The 13,172-nt window shown below is 32.9% G+C and overlaps 2 protein-coding genes across 7 annotated transcripts; both read left to right on the top strand.

The window, feature by feature from the left end:
* The first annotated feature begins 1,107 nt into the window (after positions 1 to 1,107).
* LOC114262562 (RNA-binding (RRM/RBD/RNP motifs) family protein) lies at positions 1,108 to 4,602 on the top strand. The gene is made up of 4 exons (XM_028202928.2): positions 1,108 to 1,854; positions 3,413 to 3,626; positions 3,761 to 4,228; positions 4,332 to 4,602. Exons 1-4 carry the CDS (start codon positions 1,341 to 1,343, stop codon positions 4,417 to 4,419), a joined length of 1,284 nt encoding a protein of 427 aa, XP_028058729.2. The 5' UTR covers positions 1,108 to 1,340; the 3' UTR covers positions 4,420 to 4,602.
* An 882-nt stretch (positions 4,603 to 5,484) lies between these two features.
* On the top strand, positions 5,485 to 13,172 carry LOC114262561 (uncharacterized). 6 transcript variants are annotated; one of them, XR_014330960.1, is made up of 11 exons: positions 5,485 to 5,699; positions 6,186 to 6,477; positions 7,790 to 7,948; positions 8,594 to 8,677; positions 9,949 to 10,038; positions 10,864 to 10,956; positions 11,041 to 11,184; positions 11,901 to 12,008; positions 12,227 to 12,278; positions 12,382 to 12,540; positions 12,734 to 13,172. XR_014330960.1 is itself a non-coding variant. In XM_082871360.1 (10 exons), exons 2-10 carry the CDS (start codon positions 6,379 to 6,381, stop codon positions 12,405 to 12,407), a joined length of 855 nt encoding a protein of 284 aa, XP_082727486.1. In that variant the 5' UTR covers positions 5,485 to 5,699; positions 6,186 to 6,378; the 3' UTR covers positions 12,408 to 13,172. The 6 variants fall into 6 exon arrangements, 4 of the variants coding, with proteins under 4 accessions (XP_082727486.1, XP_082727487.1, XP_028058728.2 ...); XR_014330958.1 differs by having other exon boundaries at positions 5,530 to 5,699; positions 6,109 to 6,477; XM_082871360.1 differs by having other exon boundaries at positions 12,382 to 13,172.

Raw genomic sequence — 13,172 nt, 5'->3', positions numbered from 1 at the left:
AATTGGAGATAAAAATATTATTTTGTCCCCCATTTTATAAAATTAATTTAATATTAAAACAAAATAGTATAATAATATATTTATCCCCAAAAAAAATATATCAACAAAAAATAATATAGTACAAAAATATAATTTTTAATATTAAAATATATCAAAAACACCAAAGGGTATTTATGGTATTTTATATAGTTAATACTCTCACTAAAATATATTACAAACAAACATAATTTTTCTTAATCTCCTCATAATATAGCTCATGTAATATTAAAAATAAATAATTGAGTAAAATTTTATTGATATTGGATTCTTTAATATTTACAACCAAAAAAAAAAAGAAAAAGAAAAGAGAGAATAACATCGAGTAAAAAAAGTTGATAGTTAAATTCTTTAATATTTAAAAAAAAAAAAAAAAAAAGGAAGAAGAAGAATAACATTGAGTGCCGTTTTGGGAACTTTGACAAAAAGCTACGTTTTTAGGCTAGGGAAAAAACGCTGGTGTGTGCAAAAACACTGAAGACACTATTTGGGAAGACCCAAAAACGCAACTCGGCCATTTACCAAACTACCCTCATCTTTTGGTCATTTTAAAGTGATGTGACACTTTTTAAAATATTAAATCAAAAATCAAAAAAGTCAATTTTTTACCAATTTCTCAAAACATCCTGAGTAAAAATTTATTTGTTCTTTAGTTGGTATAAGATCAAATTTAATAATAATATAAAGACTATTTGTGAAATTTTATATGGCTAATCCTATTCTCGTCTCTCAAAACAAATATGAATTATTAGTAATTCACTAGTTATCAAATAAACACAATGGGTGCGTTTGGTTTGTGTTTTGAGATAAATTTTCAAAAAAAAAATTGGAAAGAGAGTTTAGAAATTTTTTTAATTTGTTCAGTTGTATATTTTGAAAATAATTTTTGAGTTTGGGAGTTTGGAATAATTTAATATTTTGTTATAATTAAGTAAATGTGTATGAGAGAAAAAGTGATTGAGAATAAGAGAGAAAAGAAAAAAATGATTGATTAATGTATAATAAAAAGAAAAATAATTATGAAATTTTTTTAAAAATATTTATAACCAAACATATTTTTAAAAATTTTCTTCTAAACGTATGTTTTAAAACACAAATCACACGCACCCAATTTTTCTCAATCAACAATTCTTTCACCAATTCCATTCTAGGTGTGAAAACAAACGGGCCTTGGGGAGAAGCAAACTCCTCAGCTACAGCACTAACCTTGCGGGTATACATATCCATATGCATACGTATTACATATATTTACGCCACCAATTAAGCAGTGTAGCAGAGCTTAGAGAGAGACATAACCCCCAACAATGCTCAGCCTAGGACGGTTTCCGCCACCATGCAACACCACCCATCACCACACCATCTCTCAATTTCTTCCTTTTCCATCCAAAACCCACCAAACCCATCTCGCTTTTCTCTCAGATGGATTGACCCATTTCAATTTCTGTCCTGTTCTTCACCAAATTCCTACTAGATTTTGTGTTTCTGCTTTAAAGGGTCGAAGTGGAGGAAGAGGAGACAATAATAGGCTCTTGGAAATGGAAGATTTCGATGATGACTTTGACGATGAAGATGAAGATGAAGATGGTGATGATGATGAAGAAGATGAAGAGATGTTTGTGCCATTGATGAATATGAAGAAGTGGATTGAGAACAAGCCTTCTGGGTTTGGTGAAGGGAAATTGTATGATACTTCAATTGAAGACAACCTGCTCGAAGAAATGCTGCAGAGTAGGGAAGCTCAGCTTGCTAATATCAATAGGCTCAAGAACAGCCCTGAAAACCCTAATTCCAAGAAAGAAATTACTCAGAAACAGAGAGGTTAGTTTTTGGTTTCTTCTTGAATTTCACTTTGCTATATCTTCCATAGTCTATTGATTTCTGATTGGTTTTTCCCATTTGCCCAAATTTTTTAATAACTAGGAACGGATAAAATCAAGAATGTGTTTGGTTTGAATTCTCAAGTTTTTTTAAAATTGGGTTTTTTAGTTTTTGTATTTTTTTTTTGTTTTTAATGAATATTTTTTAAATTTTAAACATTTTTTTTACTTTTTTTTAGATGCATCTTAGTTAGATGTATTTAAAAATAAAAAATTTATGAAAAAATATTTTAAAAAAATTAATAAATACATAAAAATACAAAAAATTATTGAATTCTTGTATTTTTTTTGTATTTTTGGTATTTAGTGGATTTTTAAAAGATTTTTTTTATAATTTTTTTATTTTTTAGGTGTATTTATGTTAGGTGTGTCTAAAAAGTAAAAAAATGTTTAAAATATTAAAAAAATTCAGTAAAAACAAAAAAATACGAAAAATAAAAGTGTAGAATTTTTTGAAAAGTGTTTATGAAAACTCAAAACAAGCAAGCTTGCTTTCCTTTTGATTGACAGTGGAATTTGCCATAGTACTGAATACACATTGCTTCCTAACCAGTAAGCTTCACTGGCTTTTTTGGAAAAAATAGATAGTTAAAAAAGCTTAAACTTTTGGCAAATGGTAAATTTGTTTTGGCTGAAATAGGAAAAAAGCAGCTATTTAAGCAATTACCAAATAGGGCCTAAGTTGAGATACTTGTTTGGATTTGAGTCATTTGACTTGAACCTTTAGAAGAAGCACCAGAGCAATCAAAAGCAAAAGAAGAGAGAGAGAGAGTTGTCAAAGAAGGTACAACTTTGCTCTATGCCAAAATTTTACTGGAGACATTTTCATATGCCAAATATCTTGTGCATGAATGTGAAAGAGATGAAGGTTGCGTACAGAGATGAACATATCTCGTAGCTGTTCACTATTACATGTTTGTAAAATTAGCTCTTGGCACGTGTCTTCTATGTTTTAATGGCTATATAAAGTGTTTTGAAGTCACAATATCAGTCCCATTTCCTAGTAACTAAAGCTTTTGGAATAATTGGTGATTTAACATGGTATTAGAGCTCAGGTTGGGGGGTGATCTTGGGTTCAAATTTCTCTTTTTGCATTCTTTCTTTTCTCCTTTGTATTCTTTCTTCTATGTATGTATGGACACTTGTATCTCCATGTGCACATGCAAGACGAGGTTGTACGTGAGGGAGGAGGATGTTGGATAACTTGATATACATTGTTGGGTCTATTTCCAAACAACTTAAAACATTTTGGATAATTGGTGACTTAACAGTTTCCTCATGGGCTCATGGGAATCATAATTTTCTAGTCTATGAAGGATCACGTAATTTGATGCTTTTCAGTGTCAACTCTGCTTGGTTTGAAATGGGTCTTTGATTGAATTGGAATTTGTTCTCAAGCTAATTTGTATGAAATATATATATATATATATATGTGCTGGAGTTTAATTTTGCATGGCAACTTGAGTCTAATTTTGCATCATAATGCTGGACTTTTGCAGCCCCTGAAGTTGTTCCACCTCCAAGTGGATTTCGTGTACGTTTGGTCAATCTTCCTAAGAAAAAGAACATCCAAAGGGATCTGCAGCTAGCTTTTAAAGGTGTCCCTGGGGTTGTTACCATAGCTCCAGCTGTTTCTGGAAACAAAAAGACGAGGGATCCCATATGCAAGGGCTTTGCATTTGTTGATCTAAAATCCGAGGAGGATGCGAATAGGTTTATATTCAAAGTACTCAAAATCAAATTACAAGTTCACATACATGTACGCATGCACACACACTCGCACGTCGAGATCATTTGTCAGATCTTTGCAAGTGTTGCATGCTTACATTGATATTATGTATTGACAGGTTTGTTAAAACATTTTCAAGACAAAGTATTAGCTTTGGGAAGATTCAGAAGCAGATAAAATGTGAGATTATGAATTCAAAATCTCCCACCTCAGCATATGAACAGTCATCAGACAGAAGTTACAGTGCTACTCAACTAGTGTTTCGCAGTTTGGGGGAAGGCTCGGATGCTGATTTTGACATTGATGATACTTCCCCAGATTCGTGGGAGGTAGCTGCCTCTGATGAATCCAAGGCTGCAGATGATGAATTTGTACAAGCACAATGGGAAGATGATGGTGAAAATTTGGGATCTTTCAGTTCATCAGATGACAATGCTGTTGATAGCATGGAAGCAAGAACCGAGTCTGCTTCTGATGCATTAATCTCAAAGAAGCAAGCAAAAGTCCGAAGAAATGAAAAAAAGTTGGTAGCTAAAAGAAAGGGAACAAAGGATCCAAAATTGAACATTCCCGGATCTGCAAATAGGTATGCTGCTATATACAGATTACATGCAATTTTTTCTTCAAATTTTTTTTTTTTTTTTCTTTCTTTTCACTCTTTTTATCCTTGTAAATACTCCAAATTGCAGGTTGAAAATAAAGGAGAAGGCTTTGCTAACTGGTGTGCTCTCCAAGTATGCAGTACAAGCCTCTTCAGCTTCAAAAGAACAGAGCTGATCTGTAGTTTTTTATTTCTCCTTGAGATTGCTATGGCTATGAACATTACTGCAAACACGAGATTAAGTATACCAGAGAGATGATTGTTATGAATGTCAATTAATTTTTTGTTCTCTTCCCGTTATTTGTTGTCTGATGAACTGTTTTTCTTTGATGAAAACCATTCTGGCCGTACTTTAAACCCCCCCTAGTTCAGATTTTACCCAATTACAGTTTTTGTTTGTTTGTTTGTTTGTTTTTCTTTTGAAGTGTTGTGGAAAAGACTGAGGGTTTTGATGCATCAGTAGTTATCTCCAAACCAATACAGAAAGACTAGTAATCAGTGGATTCAATTCTAATGTCAATGGAGCAGTAATGGAAAAAATAAAATATAAAAACTACTGCATGAAATTACAGGTCATTGCAAAGATAATGTGCAACTTTCTACCTGCACTATGGAGTATTTTACCTTTAGGAATCATAAGGCATTTGAATTGGTTAAAGAATTAATACAAAGCCTAACATGTTTTCTCACAAGCCTATTTCTCTAAATAATTTTTTTGGGATTTATTTTTGCTGGTGTCTTATATACTTTCTTAGTAATTTTACATAATATTTTATAAATTAGGTTTATAAATGAGTTGAATTAAATCAAGTAGTAGGTTCTTCAAATTTAAATTGATAACTTAACAATTTTTAAAAATGTGTTTAAATTTGATTTTTTAACTTTTTGAATCAATCTCAAACAAATCCGAGTTAATAATAAGTTGACTTTTTATACTATATATAAAATTATTGAATTGAGTAATAATACAATAATTTTGACTTAAAAAGTTTTATTTAATTAAATAGCAAGTTGATCTTAAATAAAATTTTAATGTGTCAAATAAGAATAAAAATTAAGTAATTTAGTTCATTTTACAACCTATGCGACATTATCCTCTCCTTCTCCTACTCAAGTAAATTATTTTTCTTTTTCTTTTTTTTATATAAAATGGGGTTAATTAAGATTTTAGTACTAAAACAAAGATAAAAGAAGGTTAGGTTTTTATTTCATTTTTAATTTGTTTTTAAAATTTTAATCAGTTTTTTTTTTTTTTTTTTTAAATAAATAAAACTAGAAAGGAACCAAAACCCTCCCGGTTAGACCCGGTAAAAATCCCACCCGGCATAAAACTCCTATCTCTCTCTCTCTCTCTCTCTCTTCTTCTTCTTCTTCTTCTCTCTCTAAACGGTTGAGGCCGCGAAGAGAGTTTCGCAGACTGGGCAGTAGGCACAGCTTCATCTCCTAATCTCAAGTGGTATGTTTTTATTCGTTGCTCAGTGTTTGTTACTTAGCTAGGGTTCTTATTTTCTTGTTCTTTCTCAGCAACCAAACGGACCAGTTTTGATCCCAAACCTGATTAAACCATTTTCACCTATAAGTTCTCCGTTTGGTTGCTAAGAAAATGTAGGAAAATAAAATAAAATCCAATTTTTTAATCTTACAATCATTGGAATTTAGGACATTGAAAATCAAAAAATTTAAAACCTCAAATTCAACAATTCAGTTAGTCGAGATGAGACTCGTGACTCAAATTTCATTTACTCTGTTTCTTGGGAAACAAACAAAGGGTTAAGATTGTTACCGAAAAATCTTCTACCTTCAAAATGAAATATTGAACCCTGTTTATCAGAATGGTATTCATTTGAGAAAATTTGATATGCCAGAAATCTGGAAATTTTGGGGAAAAATACTCTGTGATGAACTGCTTGTTTCGTGCATGTTCTGCGGCTATACTTTCAAGGACTGGTGGTTTTGTTGGTAGGAGTTCATTGTGTGGATTCTCAACTCCCCCATGGGAAATTAGCTTTGAGCATGCTAGTATTAGAACGGTTCGTTTGGAGCTTTTGTTGACTCAGTTGCGCGTTCAGTGCTATTCATCTGGAAAGGGAGGTGGAAGAAAGTCTCGTTCACAAAAGTTGGAACCAAAACCAGTGATGGAGGAAGAGAAGGCTGCGTTCTTTGTTGTGCGAAAGGGGGATATTGTTGGTGTTTACAAGAGTCTTAGTGAATGTCAGGCTCAAGTTGGATCTTCGGTAATTCTTTTTTCGCACCATATTTTCTGTTGTCCGGATTTGTATTCTGTGTGTATATATATAGAACTAATGTGTTTTTATTATGGTTTTGATACGGACGCCTCTCCGGAGGTCGCGTACAATGTCCGACACGTGTTAGATAACATGCACCGGACACACTAAGACACTTTGGACACGCTACGGACACGTTGAGATACAATGAGGACATGCAAGAGATACGTTGAGGACACGCTAAGGACACTTTAGGACACGCTGAGTATTATTTCTTTGAAAAAATTAAATTTTTTTTTTTAATTTTTTTTTTACTAAAATAGCATACGCAAGGTTGATGAATTTGATAAAATTAAATATTTGACATAAAGTATATATTAAATATTTTAAAACTATGCATATAATAAAAATATAAAAATATATGTTTTGAACGTGTCCTAACGTGTCATGTCCTTTATTTTTTGAGAATTTACATGTCCGCGTGTTCGTGTTCGTGTCATGTCACGTGTCTGTGTCCGTACTTCTTAGGTTTTGATGGTATAATTTTTTTTTATTCTTATTTGGGATTTGACATTTTTATTGAATGTTTAAAGTTGCAGATTTATCAACAAAAAAAAAAAAAAATGTTTAAAGTTGCAGAAGAGCTTCAGATTGTGTGGGCATATTTATGATTTTTACTGATGTCTGAACTTAGTCCATTTGAAATTTCATTGGTTAAACTAGTTATTCTAAAATTGTTTTCTTGACAGCCTGAAATATTTTAAGTTCTGAATTTTGAATTTCAGTGATTTAGTTTTTTTTTTTTTTTTTTTATAATTAAAATTGAAATCTAAAACTACATCATGATGAGTGTTTAAGGATTCAGTGATATGTTGAGTCCTAACTTAAAATTAAGATCATTTTAAGTGCATTTTAAATTTTAAGTGAATTGATCAAGCTTTATCTAAATCAAATAATAGATGTGCTAAAATATTTAACTCTCTAGTACTTGATGGGGGATATCAGGCAACCTCTTTGTTTCAAGAAGTTTCCATCTTGTTTTGTGATTTCACTCTTGTTTGATTGCATTGTATTGGAAATGCATCCATGGGTGCTGTGGTCTTTGTTTAAAAAAAGTAAAGTAAAGTAATGAGAAGTTTGTTGGAAGATGCCAGTGTGCTAATATGTTCTCTGGTGGTATTTTTGAATATATGTTGCTTGCTTCTTTGCTAAATTGATCATCATAGGCTATATTAGAAAGTTTAGGATAGAAGATGTACTGTTTTTCATTGTTTGTTGAAATGGAATAAACAGATGATGAGCTCTTTTCTTTTCCTGATAGATATGTGATCCTCCTGTCAGTGTGTACAAAGGACACTGTATGCCTAAGGACACTGAGGAATATCTTCTCTCTTGTGGACTTAAGAATGCTCTATATTCCATCAGAGCTGCAGATCTAAAAGAGGATATTTTTGGCCCTCTCATACCTTGCCCATTTCAGGTGAGTGATTTATATAGATTTCATAATAGAAACTTTGTCATTATTCGAGAAGTAATTGTCTTCGTCCGTTTGATGTGATTGTGAACTTTGATTGCATAAATGATTTTGCATTGATGATATCAAATATCAAATGTTGGAGTTTTACCCTTATCTTACAACCATGAAATTGTGCATTTGACTTCATTATAGCCACCAAGAAACTGGAGGAATAGCCCTTGAAGTTGTCACATGGTTTAATAATATTGCATTTACAGTGGCGGCTATAGAGTTGGAAACCTTGTTGGACATATTTGTTATCAAGTTTGCAGTTATTAATTTGTCTTTCTTGGTGACCATACATTTTGCCATGAAAAAAGAAAAAAATCTGCATAGTAATTAAAAACTTTAAAGTTATTGCAAATTTTCACATTAAGTGAAGTGCTTTTCCTATTTTTGTATCATATTCATGAAAGTTTGAATTAGTGTCTTATGTTTTCTTTCTTCCTAAGACAAATCTTTTCTCTCCATCCTTTCTTGGGCTTGGGACTAATCCTTGAAATATTAAACTCTAGTCAAAACTGCTGGAATTTAGCTGATGATGAATGACTATTCTCTCTCTCTCTCTAACTGATCACATGTTTAAGAGAGTTGTCATTTTGCTTTCAGCAACCATCTTCTTCAAAAGGTGAAGCATCCAACAAGGATATGCGAAAAAAGAGGTCACATGAAGTACTGGGAGCAGAAAGTGTGGTAAGTTCCAAATCAGAAACTTCTGAAGTGGAAACATGTATTTTCAAGAACATAATCAAGAAGTGACATTAGTGTACCATAAGAATTTACTTTGTGAATGTTGTTATTCCCTTTCGTACACCTGAAGTTCAGCTGCATATTATCATAAGATTCATAGCCATCAATTTTCTTAATTATCATTCAGGGAACTATTATCTGTAATTATCTGTTATGTATGTCTCTTTTTCCCTTGAGTGTTCCCTTCGGGGCTTCAGTGTTTTGTTTGCTTTTTTTTTCTTTCCCCTTCAGTGCTATGAATAAATCTATGATACTCTGTTATGACCATAAAAAATTGTGATTGAAGACATGCTCAATGGATTGGTCAGAATTACAACTGTTTCATTGTTAAGTGGAATCTATCTGACCGTTACCATTTCCTTTTTCTCCGTCATGTCTGTTTTTTCTCATAGGATTGAACTTAATTTTTCAAAGTGATGAAGGTTCTCAAAAGAAACCCTGTTGTTCAAGTGGAATCTGACTGCAACTATTATTTTGCAGTCGTAGCTATTTATCTATTGTATCAGATAATTGCTCAATTACTCTATTCACTATTTCGCAGTCATAGATTAAGTAGTCATTTAAAGTTTAAATTATCTTTGATATTGTAAATTGAGATCTTCATTGTTGTGAGATGCCAGCTCAACAATGAAAGAAGAAAAGCTTCTCTATAATAGTAAAAAGAAAAGGCATGTAAACTAAAGAACCAAAATTGAAAATGAAAGAGGAAATGGTAGTAGCTTTTGTGAAGGTCTCTTTGTGGTAGAATACAACCCCTCCCCCAAAAAATAAGACATAAACAAAAATCAGTTTTAACTTCGGTAGAAGTTGTAGCCAGTTCCATCCATGTGATAAACGAATAAAAATTGAAATCAGCAGGGCAGAATGTTGAGTTGGGTTCTCTAACCTCAGATTATATTTTAGATTTATGACAAACTTCAGCAGAAGTTGAGTGATTTCCTGTTTTAGACTGCTCATAGCATTTGCACATGTTTAGAAGATTTCTTCACAGCTGTAATTGCCCCATTTTTTTTTCTTTTTCTTTCAACCACTAATGAACTAGTAAGGGTCACTGTCGTTGACCTTGCTGTAGCCTATTTTATAGTGTGGGTTTGCATATGAGATGACTCAGACTTGCCATAGTTGCAGGTATATTGGGTTATATACCTTGGAGGAGATTTGTTGGCTTGATGCTGTTCTGCATGTTTTTTGGTTATGTGTATTTTATTTTGCAGGAAGCAGCTGGATCAACATCTGTCTATAACCCCTTGAGAAAGCATTTCAAGGAAGATCCTCAAGTCATGGCCCAAGTTCTATCTTCTGGTGTGAGTGGATGTTCTGATGATTCCTAATGGATACAGTGACTAACACGAAATACTTTGGTTGTGTTTAGTGTGGAGTTCTAATCATGACTCCACACCCCGTATTTGAGTGTGGTGTTTGGATACAACTTTCAAAAATTAATTCCACACCCACTTTTGAAAACTCGTTCCAGGCAGGGTTTTGAATTTTGAAATTTGGCCTATCCGGTCGTCCTCTCGAACGTCTGGCCGGTGGTCCTCCCGGTTGACCAGAACAGTGTTTTTGTTTTTTTTTTTTTTTTTTTTTGGGGGGGGGGGGCAATTGGCACTGGTTATTTTTTATATTTTAAATAAAAAATATTTTCAAAATTTTTTTAAATTTTTTATGAGCTTTGAATAGAATTTTGGGTTGTGTGTTTGGTTATGAGTTGTAAGTTTTTTAATCAAATATCATATGTCACATCAAAAATTCCAAACTCAATTCAAAACTCAAAACCAAACAAATTTTCCACACTCAAATCATAATTCCAAAACTCACAAACTCAAAATACAACTCTATTCTCAAATCATAATTCTAAAACTCTACCAAACGATACCTTTGTTTTTCTTTTTCCTTGTTAGTTAAAGTCTCTGAGTTTCATTGGATAGAGCTACATATCACAAATTTCTTGAAATTTTGATAAAATTAATTAATGGGGGAATTCTTATTTCCTTCTTTGCCTATTTATTTATTTTGGTAAGACAATAAATTTCTAAAAATGTATTGTCAGGATCAGTTGATGAGTACAGTTATATTCTGATACTTGTCATGAATTTGTGGTTTGACATGATTTCTGTGATTCCGTGCAGCGCTCTTGTATTCTTGAGTTTGATGGTGCTTCAAAAGGAAATCCTGGACAAGCTGGTGCAGGAGCTGTGCTGCGAGCTGATGATGGAAGTTTGGTACATAGTCGAACCTTTGGGGGTTTCTAGTTTTTTTTCTATTCTTTTCCAAATTTGCTGTCTGTAATTCTGCATTTTGTATAGATATGTAGATTGCGTGAAGGTTTGGGCATAGCAACCAATAATGCTGCTGAATATCGAGCCTTGATTTTAGGGCTGAAATATGCACTCAAGAAAGGGTTTACAAATATACGTGTTTTGGGGGACTCCAAACTCGTTTGTATGCAGGTTCATTTTTAATTTCCATGTATTGGTTATTTGTTTACTTCATTGTGATATTGTTAGCTGGTAAAGAAACTGCGTGTTCATAAAATGAGCACAACCTCAAAAAGGTAGGGTGGTGTTATGGATGTTGATGGGCAATTGAATAACCAATAATGAAAAAATATATATAAGCATTTATGAGAAACTAAAGGTAGCATTGAACAATTCAAGGTGAGAAAAGAATTGTTAAAATAGTTTTGTCATGTCAACCATGTTCAACTGTCTAGTTGTAATGTGTTGCCTGATACATAATGCAAGTTGACGGTGCTACAAGAACAAGAAGGTAGGAAGAAACTGGGTTTGGGTGTCAAGGTCGATCCATGATTCAAATTAACAATGCATTCTATTTACTTTTGTTTGTTGGAAGTTGTATTTTTTTACTTATTTAGTTTTATTTATTTACTTATTTTATTTTTCAAAAAGTATTCTAATGCAACGACTTGATTGGTGAATAAAGCTTTATGATTATCGTAGGAACAATTCTAGCTGGGAAACCCGGGACTTTAGTCTTACACTTCAACTTCTGATCGCGATGTTCCATGCTTAAAGCCAATTAGTGCAAATTGCATTTATCTTCAATGATATTTGCTTTCTTATCCATGATGGTCCTTTTCATGTTGTTAATTAGTCAAATTGTTCATTTCCTTAACTTTTCCTACTATGAATACTTTATGGAACAGCTTCAGGGTCTATGGAGGGTAAGACACCAAAACATGTCCAACTTGTATGAGGAGGCAAAGCAACTGAAGGACAAGTTTCTTTCTTTCGAGATCAATCATGTTCTGCGGGTATGTTAAAGTAAATTTCTTCACCAAATGCATGATAGCTTTTGGCCATACGGTTTTTTGTATGTGATTATGCAATTCTATCCATCCAGAACTTTTTATTAGGATACCAGTAGAGTGGTAAATTACTTGCTTCGCCATAGTTTCCTGTGGCTGTTTCTTTCGCCACGTTTACTCTTCACAACATTCTAATTTTTTTTTTTTTGTTTAATTTTCAAAAGGATTTGAACTCCGAGGCTGATGCTGAAGCAAACTTTGGTGCTTGTCTTGCTGGTGAGACCTTCCCCGGATCCTATTGAATCTGCTGCTTTTTTTTTTTTTTTTTTTCTGATTCAATCAATTCAGCAATGCTGATGAGATCTCAATGTTGCTGCAGATGGTCAAATACAAGAGATTGAATAGTCACTCAAACTATTGGATTGGCATTGTTCTTTGAGTCCAATGTTCATTCCCTAGCAACTGAACCAAATTCTTCAAGTGTCAAACACTTGATATCATATCTACAAGGCTTATTGATCATACCTCAAGATACACGGTGTGAAGTTGGTGTCATAGAGTTTTATTACATTTTTTGAATTTGAGCTTGATTGGCACAAGTGAAACAATTTGGATTTTGGTTTTCAGTGGTGTACAAGGAAGCTCAAAATGTCCCAAAATTTTATGAAGAAATTATTTTTACTTCATCTCTATTTCTCCATTTTCTGATAATTTGGGTTTCTGATGAGCAGAGCTGAAGAGCATCATGCTCCTTGTTGATGAGGATATGCTTCGTGGCCCCATTTCTCTGGGAGTCCTTGTGCTATGGTTTCTACTCACATTGTTCACTTGGGGCTTGTGATTGTTGCCTTTGCTTGCAAAACCTGTCGGATGATAACCTTCATTGTCACTGCTAGGTATAGTTTTGTTCCTGGGTTCTCTCTCTTTTTGAGCTTGTTGATTGGAGAGAATTCAATTTGTGCTTTCAGATTGTGCCGTGTCAACAATTATTGTTTACAAAAAGAGATGAACCTTTAGTCTACAAAAAAATGCCCACATGGCATGAGTAAATTTTAGATGCAACGGTAATAAGCAATCTTATTTTGTTGCAGAGATCATAATTTTGTTATATTACTGAGAGAATACTTACAAATCTCATTTGCAATATTAGTAAATGGTGTCATTATTATA

The sequence above is a fragment of the Camellia sinensis genome, chromosome 5 (genome assembly GCF_055761805.1).
Source record: "Camellia sinensis isolate YWXY chromosome 5, ASM5576180v1, whole genome shotgun sequence".
In the NCBI taxonomy this organism is placed as follows: domain Eukaryota; kingdom Viridiplantae; phylum Streptophyta; class Magnoliopsida; order Ericales; family Theaceae; genus Camellia; species Camellia sinensis.
Note: the sequence above shows the minus strand (reverse complement) of the source record. Positions and strands in the feature narration are given on the sequence as shown.